This window comes from Pagrus pagrus, assembly GCF_965226575.1.
Source record: "Pagrus pagrus genome assembly, chromosome: 7".
NCBI classification, from domain to species: domain Eukaryota; kingdom Metazoa; phylum Chordata; class Actinopteri; order Spariformes; family Sparidae; genus Pagrus; species Pagrus pagrus.
Window position 1 is genome coordinate 33,524,626 of NC_140191.1, and position 19,182 is coordinate 33,543,807.

Below are 19,182 nucleotides of genomic sequence, written 5' to 3' on the forward strand. Positions count from 1 at the left end.
TGGCATGTATGGATTTACTTTGTCTTTCATTTTCTCACCTGCTGATACACTATTACCAAGTCCAAAATGTGCTTTGCAATAAGACTATATGCAAATGGGAACTAAAGCAAACCAAATTTTCAACAAAAAATCTTTACATTCAGTGTAGAAATTAAAGAACACATATCTAATGGCTAAAGTAAAATAAGTTAATACTTTTCAGGCACAAATTGACCTTGGTAGTATCAGGGGCAGTGTTGGACAGTTCAAATGACTCAACATTTATTTGGCTAAAGAGTTGATTTTCTCCCTTTTTTTTCTTTGCGTGTGTCACAGATATTCTTCATTTGCTTGTTAAGAAGTTACAATACGTTAAGCTCTCTTGGCAACTGCAATATTGGCCTTTAAAAACAAAGTATTCAGATCTCCACATTAAAATATCAAAAAATGACAGAGTTGTGTATTTACATTATCCCAAATACATTCACCAATGTTAAAAAACAGAAATCTGTAATTTTCAAGGTAACGGTGTGTTTCATTTTGTCGCCTGTCGCTGTAAATTCTGGGAGACAGTTGGAGAATGAAAAAGGAAGTCAGCGAACAAGGCTTTAATACATCACTGGACTCAGCACTCCACAGAGACTCTGGTTGTCTCTTTTCTTTTCCCCCTCTTCTTATAGAACATAAACACCTGACAATGAAGGTCACCTCCATGGATCGCAGCTGTAGTTAGGTTGATAAACAGGAGTGGGGATAAATCCACTTTTTAATCCCAAAAGTTACAAAGTAATCTCTGAGCTCTCCTCCCATCAGTGAATAATTCGGTATCAGAGCAGAATCTGATGTGACTCCAGATGTTTCTTGTTGCAGAAGGTCTGGCTCTGCACCCGACCCTCTCCTCCAGAGCTGGCTGGCTCTGAGCAGCGGCTATGCCCCCCAACCCCCAGCCCACCTTCAATAGCTGTATATGAACCAAGTATGATCACCCATATCACTAAGTAGAAAGCTAGGTGCTCAGAGTTCAGCTCAGAAACAGTCCATCACCGCTGTGTCTCACTCAACAGTCCTTCAGTGAGGTGGGGTTTAGACTCTTTGATTAATGTACACCATCTTGAACATCACCTTGCTGTTGAAATGAATAGAAAATCATTTAGAGCTCTGAGCAGCTGGACAGTAACGTTTCTGTCAAGAACCATTTTACCCACAAAGAGAGAATCCATCTTTTTTACAGAGGGGAGAATCCTCTCTATTAAGGTTTATGTACCTCCAAAGGCATATTATCAAGGTCTTTTATACTGCTAGCGTTAGAGGTAAAGGGCTTTGGGGTGGGAAGCGGGATGATACATTATATAACTCTAAGTACCCTGAATGCACAGCAGCAAGTTCACTAATAAGTGAGTACATTGTGTAAGAAGAAAATGGTGCGCTCTAGGAACACCGAGTCAGTATTTTCTGCTTAAGATGAAGTGGAAAGCTTTCCGGTTGGTGAATAATGAGTCCTGATGTTTGGAATTCAATACATGTGCATTTAGGCATTTTGCAGATCAATTCCCATGCTATTGACATCTTTAAATTCATGTCATCAGAGTCATCTGGAATTGACAACAGGAAGCTTGAGATACTGTGCAAACTTTTTAGCAGCATATGAACTTGTGCAATAAGGTGTCAGAATGATTGTCCTGGGAGTCTTTCCTATCTGTGTGATGTCCTAATATATTTCAGTGAGTATGTATGTGGAGGAGTAGGCACGAAGTTAGAGAGTTTGTTTAGGAGTGGTGAGTCAGATTGTGGCCAGTGGACAGAAAGCTGTGACTCAGCTCGGGTTAGTCCTTGTTTTCTGACCCACACTGGCCCCTCTATCATGAATTAGCTGTGCAGTCAGCCACACATAATTGGAATACATTAGCAATGCAAAAAAGTCAACCAGGCCTTTCTCTAGCTTTATGTTCATTTTCCTCTGCTTCTGTTTGAACATGTACCAAAGTGTGTGAATGTACAGAGTGCAGGTTTGCATGGATGAACAGCCTCAGTAACAGCCAACTCCTCCATCTCTCTGAACTAAACTAACATGCACTGTTAAATATCCGTCTGGCCTGACCAAAGCGCACATTCAGCTTCATTGAAATGTCTATTCTTTAATACCAAGCATAAACATGGTTTGGTTTGATTTTTGCATTGTTTTAATCATAAGGATAGCATTGAAATTGGATGTTAAATGTGGATTTTCTGTCATTGCTGTGGTTGTGATAGCTGTGTTTTTCTTTCCCAAGACATGGAAAAGGGAATAACTTGCAGAACATTGATTATCTTTATAGAAGAGAAATAGCTGTTGTAAGTGTTTCTCTGTGGACCTGGAGGTGGTGGAAAATAGTACAATCATAGTCTGGATTTTGACAAAAATTTACAATGCAGTTTTGCAATTTGCAAGCACTATATAAACACAAGTCACAAAGTGTGGCAAAGCCACATTTGAGTGTCTTAATTGTTTTTCATGTGCATGGCTCACAAGTATGGGCTTTGTAAGCAACAATTTAATGTCTTAGCAGGACATAGCAAAGCCAATTGCTCTATACACCCCTGAGTGTTATTATTTAGAACAGTGCATAAACATTTTTGTATTTTTTTTTTATTTATTTGGTTATATGATAGGGAAAGTGCACAGCTTTTTAGCTGTACCAGAGTTAGCTTAAAGCTAATTTATATCTACATTACATTACATTTGTAGGTAAAATTTGCAAAGTAACTCCAGCTGTCCATCCAATAAATGTAGTGGCGTAAAAAGTACAATAATCCCGCTTAAATTTCTGGGGTTAAGTATAAAGTAGGAAAAGACAGAAATACTCAAGTATCTACTGCCATTGTAACAAGAATACACTATAGAATCTAGTCTTATCTAATGTTTGTGTGTGCGCCTGTACAGAATTCTCAGACCCCGTCCACTGAACAGATCGAGGAGGGCCCACTGTTTGGAGAAGCAGTCAGCACAGAGGGAGGAGCTCAGGCTTTCCTGTCTGAGATCAGTGAGGAGGATGTCGAGGTGCTACGCCAAAGAGAGGAGGCACTGCTGCAGATCGAAGTAAGAACACTGACATTCAGTTCAGCTTTAGTCCTTTGAAAAATTGAATTCATGATATCACAAAGATCCCATGGTTCTCCGGTACAATCACTGACTAGAACAACTCTGGTGTCCTGTTGGGAGTCAATGACTGGCTCCACAGGAGCAGCTGGACTTCAGAAGCCTTGCTTAAAGGCATCTTATCACTGCACCACACTTCTTACAGAAAATGAAACTCTGTAAAGGCCTAACAGTTGCCACTGTCGGGTCATATCTGATTCCATTTATACTCATTATTAATGTGGGATAAAGGGGTCCTGGCCTCAGGTTAATGTGCCCTTGCCATACATAACAGCAGCCCTTCAGTACTTCACCATTTTCAGCAGCATTTTGTTGGTTGACTACTAGGGATGCAACGGTACAGTTTTCCCACAGTTCGGTATGCATCACAGTTTTTGGGCCACGGTAACGGTACGGTTTCGATATCTTAATATAAAACTACTAATATAAAACTACTACATGCAATATTGCATGTAAAAATAATTAAAAGCAGATATAGTCAAACCACAAACCTTAAACCACTTATCTTAATTGCCTTCCATAAAAAGAGCCACATCCCTTCTGTTCACACCAGACACGAATTTCTCTGCTCCGGTCGGCAAACGGCTCTGCTCCTCGGCTGTTCTGTAGTCACACTTGGAGCCTTTTAAATGACCGCATAAAATTACAACACCATGTTTTCCTGACAACTGTAAATGTATGTCCACTTCATAGTAATGAGTAGTTTTCTGTCAATTGGGGTTTTCATTATTGAAAATAGTTTTATTTTGAAATGTGTTTTATTTTGAAAATCGACCGGATTCTCTCGTTGTTGCTTTGTTTGACTTCCCGCCTGGCTTGACACTAGGGGTGGGCGATACTGCAAATGTTGGTATCGATCCGATACACGGGCGCCGAATTGAAAATGGCTCCGCTCCTCGGCGCTTCGCAGCTAATCGCGGCGCTTCGGCGTCCTGTCTGAACCTGGCGTCAGACAGCAGGACTCAGATCTGTTTCTTCAATCAAATCTGAAAGAGTGTCCACACTATTATTTGCAAGCGACCAACATATCTGCGTGGGTTGTTAATGTAACAACATAGGTGTCAGTAACTCTGTGCGCTGGTGACATGGCTTTCCAACACAGATGCGTGATTGATCATCACGCTCTCTAAACAACAACTTGTCAAGTTGCGGAGCCGACTTTATTTCAGCGTGACTCCAGAGACTGCTGGTTGCTGTATTGTCTTCATACCGCTCTGCTACTTAGCAGCCTGGATTCTGCTCCGCAGAGATGTACTTCCGTCTCTCTGGATCTGATGTTGTTGTGGTGTGTTGCGCTGCGCGTGGCACACAAGACACTTTGAAATCTGATATGAGCGGTCAGATTCCAGACTGAAAGGCATCTGTAGAAATCCGATTCTAATTGCATTTCACGACCTCCAATCCGATTCATGTGTTTTTTTGCTGTTCAGACTTCCTAAAATCAATTTGGATACAATCTGGATATGCCAAAAATTAATTTGGGCTGGCAATCAATTCTATAGCCCTAAATACCCCTGACAGACTGTTCTGGTGCTCCCAGTAGCACTGATTAACTCTTTGCCCACAAGAAACGAGACAAAGAGACAAAATAAGGGGAAACGCACAAAGCAGGCCCTGCTAAAGCAGAGGGGCTTTCACAACACTGGTAGAAGAAACAGTTATGGCCTGGAAAGCAGTGTGATCAGGTTATCACCACTTTGACTGATATCTATAACTATAAGTCTGGTGAGTTTCTACATAACCCACATAATAACCATAGCTGTGACATGTCAAGCTGTTTAAGGGGAAATACTGAGCTTATAACATGAACAAATAGCTATATTTGTTGTTTTCAAAATGTACGTCTTCAGTAGCAAACAATATGTTTGGTGCCACAGACAGAGTGGGGATGTAAGATAGTATTGAGAGCCAGTGTAGCTGGTTATGGTCTGTTCATTCAAATTATTAAAAATAAGACAACCCTTGAACTCCACTGCTTCATCTGATAACAGTCAGTTCCCACAAGGGCAGTGCAGTTTGGGCCACCCAAACTCACTGGTTGCCTGTGCCTGTGCCCACAAACTTGCTGTTAATAATATTTTTTTATGGTAAATGCAACTCGTATCCCAGAGGCTAAAAATGTGCCACTCACAGTTTACTTTCCCCCTTATGTATTCCCAGCCAGCATACCAAATCCAAACAAGCAACCTTGTGATTATAAGCCTGTTTACAGATATTCTCTCAGGGCCACATTTACTAAACTGTTTGCACCGTGTGTTAGATGAGAAATGAGAACCTGTGTATCCATGCGCATAAATCTGCCCTATATATGCAGTCTTATACACAACAAATTAAAATAATTTACCTTTAAAACAGCCAGGTATCTGAGGTAGAAAACACCTGAATTGAAAAACCTAAAATAAATAAATAAATAAAAGAAGAAACAAATAGAAAAACAAACTAGTTATTTTTTTTTTCATCAAATAGTGCCTCCCAGGAGACCAACACGTGCCAGGTTAGTAACTAGAAGCTCAGACAGACTCCATCTTCGTCTCCCACCTTCCAAAACCTTATTAGTATTTGTCACAGTCCCCCCATGCTGCTGCAGGATATTGAATGCTACCCAATTACTAAGGTGCTTATATAGACTTGTTTGTTCCTTACCTGGGTAAAGTGTGTATGGAATCATAATCTTCCCAGACTTAACATTTGAAGCCAGCGACAAGACACCATCATTATCTTAAATACTGTAATTTCATTTTTTAAAATATAAACAACAAAAATATACAACATTCACTGCCACTAGATATCGCAGTAGAGCACCAGCCTTCAGACTAAAATAAATGTTTGCGTCATTCAGTCAACGGAGAAAAAATATAAAAAAAAAAAAAAAAAGCAAACAGCATCTGAACACACGCTGCTCACAAAACTCAGATCAAACTAGAAAAATTGTATTTCCTGCGAAAATACAGTGTGAATGCTGATTGCTGAAGTGATTTCGCAAAATCTGCTGAATGTGCTGGAAAACACTTGCCTAATCCTCAAAACATGCATAAAACTATGAGAATGAATAGTCAAGAATTTGCAGGAAAAGCTGATTTTTTTCAGAAGCTGAAAAGGCAGAAAGGCTGAAAAGTACAAGGTTGAAAAAGCTTAAAAAGCTGAACATTTTGATAGTTGAACGGTTTCTCTAGCTGAACATGAAGCTGAATATTTGAGAGCTGAAAAAGTTGAAAAGCTGAAAAGTAATAGACTGAAAGAGCTTAAAAAGCTGAACAGTTTGATAGTTGAACGGTTTCTATAGCTGAACATGAAGCTGAATACTTGAAAAAGCTGTAGAGGCACAAATATTATATTATATTATTATATTTGAGAGCTTAAAAAGTTGAAAAGCTGAAAAGTACAAGGTTGAAAGAGCTTAAAAAGCTTAAGATTTTGATAGTTGAATGGTTTCTATGGCTGAACATAAAGCTGAATATTTGAAAAAGCTGAAAAGGGTGAAAAGCTGAAAGTAATAGGCTGAAAGAGCTTAAAAAGCTGAACAGTTTGACAGCCAGACAGTTTCTGTAGCTGCACATATGCTGGAGCAGTAGCAGAACCAAAGTTGAAAATGCCCCCATAAGAATGAATGGGAAAACACCTCCCAAACACCTGCAGGTTTAGAAAAAAGTGTAATGGTTATGGCCAAAATATGTATACAGTGAGTAACAGGAGACATTGCTGAACCATGTGATGTGTTTTTTATTTCTGTAGAATGAAAAATGAGGGCACAACAGCGAGAGACAAAACCGGTACCGTCTGCTCCACTCCAGAGATTTAGGCTCAAAGTTAACATTGCGGCTTATGGGGGAGTTGCTGGTGTGCTTGCCGCTCAAGGGCTACTACAGCCAAAAGTTTAAGTCCTACATCTGAAATAAGACCATCATCTGAAAGCCAACAAGATTTCCTACATTTCTATGTATATATTGTCTATGTGAAGTAAAAGCTGTGGGACCCAAATCAAGCTGAAGACAATTTTTTAACAAGTTTTTCCAGCTGCTCTCCACTCTAGCGATGATGTCACCCACTCTAGCTCACGCAATACACACCCATTATAAACCCAGAAGACGAGCTAAAAATCCTTCAAACTAAAACTGTGATAATTTCAAAACCGTAAAAGATTTAAAAAATGTAAAAAACAAGTTCAATAGTTCAAGGTCTTGTGAATAGTTTAAAGTTGGAATGGTGTCTCTAGCTCAAAGTATGAGGGAGCAGAAGAGGTTCAAAGTGGATGAGTTTTGAGGAGGATTTGAAGATTTTCCCATTTGCTTCCATATTAAATTTTTTTTTGAAAAAGCTGAATATTTGAAAAGGTTGAAAAGTTAAAAAGCTGAAAAGAACAAGGCTGAAAGAGCTTAAAAAGCTGAACATTTTGATAGTTGAACAGTTTCTATAGCTGAACGTATGCTGAAGCAGTAGCAGAATGAAATGTGAGAAAATCCCCATAAGGATGAATGGGAAAAAATTTTGGTTTTAGTTTTGAAAAAGCTGAATATTTGAAAAAGTTGAAAAGCTAAAAAGCTGAAAAGTACAAGGCTGAAAGAGCATAAATAGCTGAACATTTTGATAGTCGAACGGTTTCTATAGCTGAACGTATGCTGAAGTAGTAGCAGAATGAAATTTGACAAAATCCCCATAAGGATGAATGGGGAAAATTTTGCAGAAAAAGCTGAATATTTCCAAAAGTATAAAAGATAGAGAAAAGAAAAATACACGCCATCATGTCCTTAACGAGCTGCACATTTTGATAGTTGAATGGTTTCTGTAGCTCAAAATTTGTAGGAGGAGAAGCGAGCCAAAAAACGTACGGAATCAGGAATAATAATAATAAAAACTTTAATAAATTCCGGAAGAACAATAGTGTGAATGCTGTGTCAGCATTCACACTAACTAAGAGAAAAAGATGCACTGTGGCTCACAAGAATGTCCTCGATGAGAGCGATGAGAATGAACCAGAACAGTAAAGTTGTTGCCGACAGCATAACAATGAGCTGAATTCACTATAAAGTAGATAGAGTATAGAGCTCATGGGAGCTGCACAGTCAGGTAATTATTCTATATGGGTTTGTCACTGCAAAGGACACCTTGCAGTTGTCAACTACAGTTATCCTGTAGTATTATAGTACGCAAGTGCCCACAATGGTAGTCCTTAATCACTTAAACCTACAATAAATGAAGCAAAACCTGCAGGCTTAGTTCAGGCAGCCCAGCTCAAGTGATACTCACATGAGCAAGTATTCCTCCCACTGCATCACATATTCAACACATCCTTTAAATCATAGCCATGTACTTGAGCCATCAGTGCTCTGCTCAATCAATGCTAAATGCTATTGCTTTCTGCTACCATTGCTGCAGTATCACTGCTCCAAACTTGTAGCTGCTGAGTGTTCTTGTGGGCATTGATTAGGGCAGAGCCTAGACACCCAACATATTAATTCTGTATATATTCTACATGTACATCGTAGTTTATTGTCAACTGATTTTTCCGGCCACTTGGGGGTACTGGAAACAATCCGTTATGGTTCCATTATGCCGAACAAGATTTAGCCAGGCTTAAGTTATATATTATAAGTTAACTCATAAGCAAGCGACTGAGTGACAGAGAGAAAACACAGACACTTCGTTCAGTGGAAAGAATTCACATCACACAAACTATTCAAACTGTCATTAGTTTACTTTAACCACTCACCGTTAATGGCATTGGCCTCTGTCCACTCAGGTGCATCCTTCTCCACCTTTTATGTGGGTGACATTCATCCAGTCTTTCACATCAAAATCATCGTCCAGGAATTTGGAGAAATCCATTCAGCCTGTTCACTCCTTTACTGGTACAAGAGGCTGGAAAGTGTCCAGTCAGAATCTTCTGCTGCAGAGCAATCTGTGTCATCGTGTTGCAAACATTAGCTTATTATTCCCAATCAGCTAAGTGTAGTCCAACAAGGTGTGTGAAAGTAGTTTGCATTTTCACACAATAATTTCTTTTTAGATATGCTACAGTATGAATCTTTCACTTTACTGAGAACTGAACATGAAACATGAGCATGGTATCATTGGACAAACTCAATTTCAAAATTGTATTCTGGTTGTTAATTGGTCAGGGAGAATGTCCTTTGTTGGAGAATCATTTTATGTGTTTTGTCCAATAGCAGATTAGCATATAAAAAGGACGTACATTAAATTGATATAAGAGGTCCCGCCCTCAGGAGGACTGATGGAGCACATCCTCCTCTACCCTCCACCAACACCTCACAGACTGTCCTATCTCCTCTCGCCCATCCTTGCCTGCAGGTGTCGTTGTTCAAGCATTTTAATCAGAATTTTAATAATGGATTTATTGCAAAGATGAGAGAGAGACATTTTTGTTTCTTTCAACCAATTTATATTTTAATTTCCCTCTTGTCTCCCCTAAATAGGGGAGGAGCAACCCTTGCTCTGCGGACCAGCCTAATGGGTTTGGTGCTGAGCAAGCGGGAAACTCTGGCTTGTAGAATTGAGGCCTATCTGGGAGTACCAAAAACTGCAGTTCCTCAAATGGCCATTTGAGGCTTGCTCCAAAAGCGAGTCACTGCCCCTGAGAGCCCATGATCAAATGTCCAGCTTTATAGCAGAAATAAACATGTTTGCAGCTTGGTATCAAGAATGGTTTTGGTCTCTATAGCTAAATTATACCCTCATGACAGCTGTACAGGGGCTGTATTTTTAAATGACTCACTCATTAGAATTATTTTTAGCCTTAAATTTACGCATAATTAGGGGGTATGACTGCTTTGAGTGACAGGTAGCCACGAGCTGTCTGCTGGGCTAATTGCAGTCACTGGACTTGAGAATTTTTAATGCAGATATCGGAGGAATAAAATATCTTTCATTGCACTTAATTGGACCAAAAGACAGAGTGGAGGAACAGACACCTGTGTTTTGATTAGCTAGCGACTCTGTTTGCGTTAACCAGCAGATAGCAGCTGGAGCCAGCAATCTCCGAAAGAGACAGCTGGAGCCTGAAGTTTCAGGACTCCAGAAGTTCCTCCAGGAAAACAGCGGGAGGTGAGGAGATAACAGGTTTTTTTTAAAAAACTTTGGGAATTAAAAAAATGGATTTACCTTCGCCTGCGGTAATGAGCCACGGAGGGGCCGAAATCCAGTGTAATGTACAGTAACTCTCTTATTTGACTAATGAATGGAGGAGAAATGTAACTATTAGATGTTGATGGAGGTTCTCAGCCATCCAGGTCATGGTAGATCTAATCACGTGTAAGCTCTGAGTTTCAGAGTCATTAAGGGCCACTTGTGGGTCGTGGATCCAACTGGCCTTCATGTGGGTTGCTAAGGCTAGGTGAGCCCAGTAACTGTTTTAGCTACTTAATGACTGTTCAGAAAAGAGATGTTGAAAAGAAAAGATGCTACAAGACAACTGGAGTATCTGGTGAGTGTTAACCTTGCTGATTGCTGCTGATTGGACACAGACACACACCCTCTTTGCCAGTTGTTTCCTGCTATCTTGCAGCTAATGTACAGTTAAAGCAACACTAGGTAGTTTTTCGACCTTAAAATAATGTTTCTAAACTCAGTTAAGTGGTAGAAAAATGGTTAATAGGATGAACGGTGACGCCTCTGCAGCCTGAGGGGGGTCACACCGGCAGAAACCGCACTGTGTAACTTCCCAGATCGGGTAGGAACCTACCTGACATAAAGAAGTCTGGTGCAACCTGCTTTGTGACACGTTTATTCATCGGTGGATTTAGCCAGCAGCTACTTGGATTTTTTGGTAACCAACGCCATGGCCGAGCCAGCTAAAAAAGCAGAGATATTGTCTGAGGAGGCAAAGAGAAGAAAAAGAGAAAGTGATAGAACAGAGCCCGGACACGGATTAATATTGGACCAGCTTACACTCGGTGGAGCGAGCTGAGAGAAGAAATGGGTTTCAAGACTGATGGCGACCTAGCCTTGATGCTACTGGATTTGTAAGTCATATATTACATATATACATATTTATTATCTTACCGACTTTTACTTTGAGTTGATTTGTTGTTATGTGGTGTTCACTGGGGCTCTATTTGTCCACAGTTTATAACCATAATAAAGCCGGGAGATAATCTAATGCTGTCCGTTTTGATAGCTTGCACGTTTTCATGCAGTGACTGTAAATGATGACTAACTGACTAAAACACTATGAACGTCTTGTCTTGTAAAGTTGCAGATTCCTTAGTTCATGCAGATATTCAACATAATTGTTGAACAGTGTGGTCGGGAGGTAACGTCAGGCTATTGTTGTTAGCGATAATGTTAGCATGCTTCTTAGCTACTGTTGTACTGAGTTGGTTGTAGTTATTACACCAAACACAACGTCAGCTTGCACGTTTTCATGTAGTGACTGTAAACGATGACTAACTTACTAAAACACTATGAAAGTCTTGTCTTGTAAAGTTGCAGATTCCTTAGTTCATGCAGATAATCAACATAATTGTTGAACAGTGTGATCGGGAGGTAACGTTAGCATGCTACTTACTGTTGTTGTACCGAGTTGGTTGTAGTTATTACGCCGAACACAACGTCACAACTTGCGATTGTATTTAGTAACTCCCGAAAACATAGTTATATTTTCAGACGTTACTAAACACATTCACGCCCAAGCGTCGTGTTTTGGAAGTAACTTAGGCGGTGCGATCACTATAACCAACTCGGTATGAGAATAATTCTAGCATGCTAATGTGCTGTGCAGCCTATATGCTAACAAACTACCAACTGCTAACTCTGAATCTAGCTTGTTGTTGGCACTCGAGTGAGGTTTCATGTTTTTGATGTTTCCAAACAAGGCTTCGTGATACGATTTCCCCAGGGATGCTCATACAGTGACAGTATTAACGACACTAGTAACAGATAATTGCGCTTCTCAACCAGTCAGGGGTAGTAATGAGTCCAAACAACCTAGTGTTGCTTTAACGCTAAGTATTCTGTCAGTTTTGGCAAAATAAACCCGGCATCAAACTCAAGCAAGTAACATGACTCAATAGTTTGTCCACTATTTTATACAGTCCATGATGCTGAGCAGGTAGTGTACAGTGGGTATATTAGAATTTCTACTCTGGAAAACAGCTGTCTGCTGTGGCAGAAAAAAATACAATAAGAGCAGTAAGAGTAAACCAAAAAAGTAAAAGTTGCAGCCCCACTAAGCCATGATTACATTTAACTGATAATTCACCCCTCTTTCCCCCTTTACCTTACCATAGCTCCAACTTAAGTGTTTTTGTTGCCTAAACCTAACCACGCATGGGACTCAGAAGTCAAAATCCTGCGTTTTGTATGCCCACCATTCATCCAACCAACTCCCATAATCCAGGCAGCGATAGCAAAAAATTTAATTGGGAAAACAAATCAATATTATATAAATGTAATTTCTAGGAAACAGGGTACGTGAAATCAGTGAATACAGATGTAACGAGGGAGCCAGATCTGGCTGTCTAAAGTGACACACTGAACATTGTGGTAAAGTATTGACTGACTGTATGTATGAAGACTTGTGTGTTGCTGACGTGTTGGTTTTTCTATCTTTATCATGAAGCCATAATAATACATTCTACTGCCTTGATTGTTTTGGGAGGCTGTAACGCCAGGTTCAGACAGGACGCTGAAGCGCCGCGATTAGCTGCGAAGCGCCGAGGAGCGGAGCCATTTTCGATTCGGCGCCCATGTTAACCAATGGTGTCGTTCACATAGGTAGCGCCGGGGCGTTTCGGCGTCTGGTCTTTTTTTTTTGCGTGCTGCAGCCGAATGTGTCAAGCCGGGCAGGAAGTCAAACAAAGCAACAACGAGAGAATCCGGTCGATTTTCAAAATAAAACAAATTTCAAAATAAATCTATTTTCGAGAATTAAACCCGCCGATTCACAGAAAACTACTCATTACTATGAAGTGGACATACATTTACAGTTTTCAGGAAAACATGGCGTTGTAATTTTATGCGGTTATTTACTTTCCTATGGTGAAAAAACAGCTCCAAGTGTGACTACAGAACAGCTGAGGAGCAGAGCCGTTTGCCGTCCAGCGCGGAGAAATTCGTGTCTGGTGTGAACAGAAGGGCCGTGGCTCGCGCGAGAATTTCCGATCGCGGCGCTTCGCGGCGCTTCAGCGTCCTGTCTGAACCTGGCTTAATCCATTCCCTTTCTTATTGAACACAAGTTTTGTTGTGAACGATCAGGAGAGCACGCCTAATGTGTAGGGTTTATTGCTAACATGTCGCTTGTGTAAAATCTACTAATAAAAATCACAAAGAGCGTAAGCTATTTCAGAACCATCTGGCTGTATCAAGCAGATAGAAGCCTGACACATGCTGCAGCAGTCTGCTTTTAAAATGACAAGCCTATACATGGCAGTCCAGCTTGCCATCCAACGGTTTGAAGACTAATGATAATGTTTTAGGAGCACTTTGCACCATAATGAAGATGTATCTCCATGCCCAGTTGGAGCTGTCTGAACTTCATCAACATTTCAAATCAGCTAATCCCACGGCAGGAGCCGCACTGAATAGGAGTGAAAAAAGGAAGAGCATCAATCTCTCCCCGCAGAGTGACACACAGTGAAAGAGCCACGGCACGAATGACAGCTTCATTTCAGCACAGCCACTGAGATGGGCCAGTCAAAGGATTGGTGTTCAGACAGGGTGGTCTGGCCTGCACTTTATGACATTTATCCATGCTGCTATGACTAGTCAGTGCTCAGGCAGGTGCTGAGGGGCTTGACGTTGTTCCTTTGGGGAGAGTGATCGTGTCTGACAATGTGCTTTTTCACCTCCATACCACCATCCTTGCCATCCTTTCATACCACTAAATCAGCAGTGTTTGTTGTGAGTCCCAACATACCTCACTTTTCTTCACTGCTCTGCTCCCAGAGGGCCAAGAAACTAGTGTCTGTCATCGTTATCAGCCCCTTTCTCACTGGATAAGGTTTGATGTGATTCTCAGGTTAATTTTGCCTTTAGAGACCGGATGCATGTGTGAACTCAGCCAAGGCTTACTGACTGCATCTGGGGAAAGTCATGGTGCACTGACTGTAAGTAACATAGGTCTCTTTAGAACTTTTGAAACCTTTCCACACACATCTACACTACTATGATGTCTGAGTTTTTTTTTTTCTTATGCGGCTAACTAGGTTTGCTTTAAATGCTCAACAAGCTTACTCATGTATCTCTGTTCTCTTAAGCATGAACATGTACTTAGATAAAAATGGCTGCTTTCCTTCAAGGCACCAATACAAAAATGGTGATATAATTGAGATTTTTGATAACAAATCATAATGATGACCCGTTAGTATCACATTATTTTTTCACCAGCCAATCCAGAATTAAATATTGCATCATAAAATGGGCAACATCAGTGGTTATTTGAGTACTGGACACTGTGTGATGAGCTTGTATTTGTCAAGAACATCGTCCAGTAAGGACACTGGATAGGACTGAGTGATATGGACTAAAAATAATATTGCAAATGTTTAGGCTCTATCCTGATACACAATACTTATCTCAATATTTAAAAAAATTCATAAATGCCAGGTCTGGGTGACAAAATTAAATATAATTTTTGACCAAATACCTCAACATCAATATTGTGACGATATTGTAGGGGTAACTATTGATACTTTCACATAATATTGACTAAATGGGATTTTTGATGAATAATCATCAGTAATGTGGATATAATGACTAAGTTAGTAAATAAAAGTATTGAAACAAGTAGAGCAGTCCAGTAAGTTTATTTATTTTACTTTTCATTTATTTATTTATTTATCTAGTTTATTTCGTAGGGACAGTGTATTTTAATGAACACTACAGTAAATATGCCAGAATCAACCAAGAAACAATTTTTCATCTGTGGTCCCTGGCCAGATGTCAAGTTGGCAACCTGAAATCAAGAAACAAGTTTAAAACAACAATCGTGATGTAAGGCATGTCACTTAAGGTAAAAGCAGAGTACATTACAGTGCAATAAGTTCAGAAAATGACATCACTTCAGTATAATGCAGCTGTTGAAACCAGGAAAAGACAACACTTATGGCATATCACGAGAGAACGATATCCAAATATCCAAGACAATAAAACGCATACAACAATAACAATATAATATTGATATATTACCCAGCCCTACTACTGACATTCCCAGTCCACCAGTACATGATAAGTACACATAAAGAAAGAGTCACATTCATATCAACAATCCTGTTAGATACGAGGGATTATGAACTGGAGTCAGCCAGTTGTGGTTCTTCCCTTTTACATCTAGTGGACAATGAATTAGCTTTAAGTCATCATTTTTCATGTGTAGCTGATTAAACAGATACACTTCAATTGTATTCATTATCCACACATTGCCTCATACTTCACTCATGTATTGTATCTGTGACCTTATGCTGACCGAGGACTGCAGCTCTGGCTGTCGTGCTATTTTCTCAACATGGTCGGTGTGGGGTCAGTGCTCAGCTGTAGTATTAAACATAATACACTCAAGGCCGGATCTACTAAGATCCCAAATTGCTTGTACTAATCTTCGTGCACAATCTAGAAATTTGCGTGTGGGGTTGATCCGCAGTTTGCGGGCAATTTACTAAGAGTCATTGCGTTAATGGTGCAAACGTGTTGGAGACACGCCTATTTAAATGAGGGTTTAGCATGTTTCATGGTTTTCAGCATGGCGAGTTTGAGAGAGCGAAAGCACAAAGTGAAATTGGACCCTTTGGAATTAGAAGTGTTGGTAGAGGAAGCAAATAAACATTTCAATGAGCTGCAGCAAAGGAATCTGACGGTCGCGCAAAGGAACACTGTGTGGGAGAAAATCGGTGAAAAAGTTAATGCTGTTGGAAAAAACAGGCGAACAGTGGATGAAGTGAAAAGGAGATACTAAGACATCAGAAGAAGAACAAAAGAAAAAATGGCGTATAATAATATAAATATAATAATAATAGTAAACTTGCAAGGAGTTTTGTTATTGCAGATATTGCGTGACTCCTTCTTGTAGCTGGCTCCAAATCCGCTGAGTTCCTCCAACAGCTCCAAAATGGCAAGGCTGGATAGGCGATATGTTCTAATGATAGTTTCCTCATTCATCCCAAAAATGTTCACACAAGGGTGAAAAATGCGTTCTCGGCGTCTCCTTCTTGCAACAATAACGGCAGCCATGTGTGCGCAATTACGCATACAAACCGTTTGCACCTCCCATTGAGACGTGTTAAATATAGACGCAGTTTCTTCGTCCTGCTAAAGAATGAAAATGATACACCTAGTGCCTTTTTTAACCAGCTGCAATACCGGCTATAACTGCTAGGGGTCGTTGGACCCCCAGTTGAGAATCATTAGGCAACAATACACCAGCAAAGTGGAAAATAGAGGCTATTCAACTAAGGGTTTATGATTGTTATTACACCAAACAATATAATGACTTGGTATTTAGTAACATTAATCTCTTCATAGTCTAGTCTACATACAGCCCAGTTGCCAAAATACAATATTGGCAATAATTGTTTCTGTGAACCAGTGATACATTCATTTATTCTAGTGATTGAGTTGGTTCATATACAAACACTAAAAGGGTAAAATGATGCACCAGAGAGTTTGTTAGACAAAAGCATCTAGGAAGGTGTCCTTAGTCAGCAACATCTTTTCTATGGAGAAAAGCCTTCAGTGTCATTCTTTGCTCTTCTTTCAATTGAATATACTGTCTAGTTCTGATATAACCAATGCTATAGCAGCTACACTAACCTCTTGAGGAGCCGCCATTGTTGTTTAAAAATAAAACAGTCGCTTCTCTCACTGATTATTACATCTTAAGCACACCCATTGATGCCAGTAGTTCCTTATATGATGTTGATTAGTTGAACCACTGTGGTTTGGACACAAGTGTATAGTTTGAAGCCTGAAGGTAACTAAAATGGTTCCTTAGTTTTAAATGAAATTCTGTAATAAGTTGCAATGGAAAAGGCATACGCGAGAGGGACAGCGGGGTCTGGACCTCCCCCCATACTGGAAAAAAAGACAATTGCCCCCGGTATTCATATTATTGTAAACATATAATTTTGTGTCACATAATAAATATTCATTGAAAACACCTGTGCCAGTTATAGACGCAAAACAATGCGTTTAAAATTTTTAAAGATCAGGTCCCCCTTTGCCTCACAGTGGTTTGGTCTACATGTACCTCCGACCAACCCCACACCCCAAACACTGCAGCACCCTGTACAAGTGTTTGTGGAGCAGAGGTGGTGATGATCGAGGTTGAACATACAAAATCCTCTGAGAAGCACGTTGATAACTATTGATATAGTCATTTTAAAGTTTTTAACATGATGGTACAACCCTTAAGTTATTTACCCTTTAGCGTTTCCCCTTTACACATTTAATAACAGTTTGTTGCACTTTTCTTGGTAATCAGCACTTTTGTTGGAAGCTTTGGTGTCCCCCTCAGGAACTGCTCTTGAGAACATTTCCTGTTTGTTGTCCCCCCAATAGTGAAGTGAGATACCCACCTATGACCACAGGGCCATACCATCTAACCAAAATCCCAACCATATGATCAGAGCTTAGTTAATCATGTGACTGCTGAATTCATCCTAAACTAATAAATCAATCCTCAAATTGTGTTTTAGGAGCCACATTAGCCAGATTAGGCTGATCCTGATAATTCTTCTCCAGCTGTAGTACTTGAACAATTTTAAAAAAAAAACTGGGCCCTGGACAGCTTTTAGCTCCCAAAGGGCCCAGTAATTACATTTTTGGACATATCGTCCTTGGATAGTATTATTTTATTCCACATGTTCTGACAAGTGATATACTGTAAGTCAGAATATTAGTATCCAGCCTCTGCAGCACTTTCTGCACATTCCAGTCCCCCGTTAGACTGTCACCTCCCAGCTGCACTTTATATGCTTTGGCACCAGAGATCATTTCATCAAAAATGAATTCATAAAAAAAAGCTCAGGGCATAACAGAGGACAGCTTTCAAGGGGAATCTGAATACAACACCTGGCCCAGTAGAAAGAGGGGAAAAAAGGCCCACAGCAATGCGTGTCTGTCCTACCAATGTATCTTCAGGACAATCTGTCCACAGAGTTTACCCTTGAGTGGAGACAAGTACATATTGGGAACCACCTCTAGAATCAGTCCAGTAGAAAACTATAAGGCTTTTATGCCCTCAGCAGAAAAGATGTTAAAGTAAGTGGTTTATTAGCAAAAGCGTTTGTTATTAATCCTGGCAATCAAAACAATATTGATTTTCTTTTACACACTGAAGCTAATAGCATGATGGCAGGTCATGTACTGCTTGCTGGCTCCCTAAAGATAATGAGAATATCAGCCTTCTGTGAAATCCAAATGCTGATATTCCACTCAAACTCGATTAGCCACGAAAGCTGACTAATACACGCTTCAGGTTCCTAATGAGTGAATGACAGTTTGTCATTACTGCAAAGGTAAGACAGAGACAAAGCTCGTAAATTAAAGTGTTTCTAATATACAGTGAAATTGCTGTAGGTGCAATCATGCAAACAGTATTAACATATCCCGCTAATGAGTTCTGACACTTTGCTGAAATTTAATTGAAGTACAGGTAAAGCTACTGTTGTATAAACCTAAACGATAACTCAGTTACAGTTTTTAATTCATGGATATTATTACCTTTATTTCTTACGAACATAAAAAAAAAAAAAATGAGTGGACTGAGGTTTAATTAAAACTTGATTAAAATATAACAGAGTCAATAGTGAAATCAAAAAGTGACTTCTCTTTTTCCATCTGCCATTATAGAATACACCACAATCTATTCACATTCGTCCAGTTTTTATTTTCTATTTGATTCTTTAAGTGAAAATATACAGTTTAGATGTAATTAAACATCTAAACTGTAACTTAACTTTTAGAAATATTCAAAACTTCCAGCAAAACATACTTTAATCATGCATGACTGGCTTATTAACAAACATGATGAACGTACTACAGACATAGTGGGTGTGTGATGCTTTACTTTTCTGCCATGCCTGTATAGGAGCATGTATAAAAAAATAAACATTTTACTA

The 19,182-nt window shown here is 39.7% G+C and overlaps 1 protein-coding gene across 3 annotated transcripts in view; it reads left to right on the forward strand.

Annotated features, from left to right (window-relative positions):
• tsnare1 (T-SNARE Domain Containing 1) overlaps positions 1 to 19,182 on the forward strand; it is a 251,305-nt gene that overhangs the window by 120,505 nt on the left and 111,618 nt on the right. For all 3 annotated transcript variants that reach the window (XM_084357776.1, XM_084357778.1, XM_084357777.1), the window contains exon 8: positions 2,900 to 3,055. In XM_084357776.1, coding sequence (XP_084213902.1) covers positions 2,900 to 3,055 — 156 coding nt within the window. The remainder of the gene's footprint in view (positions 1 to 2,899; positions 3,056 to 19,182) is intronic.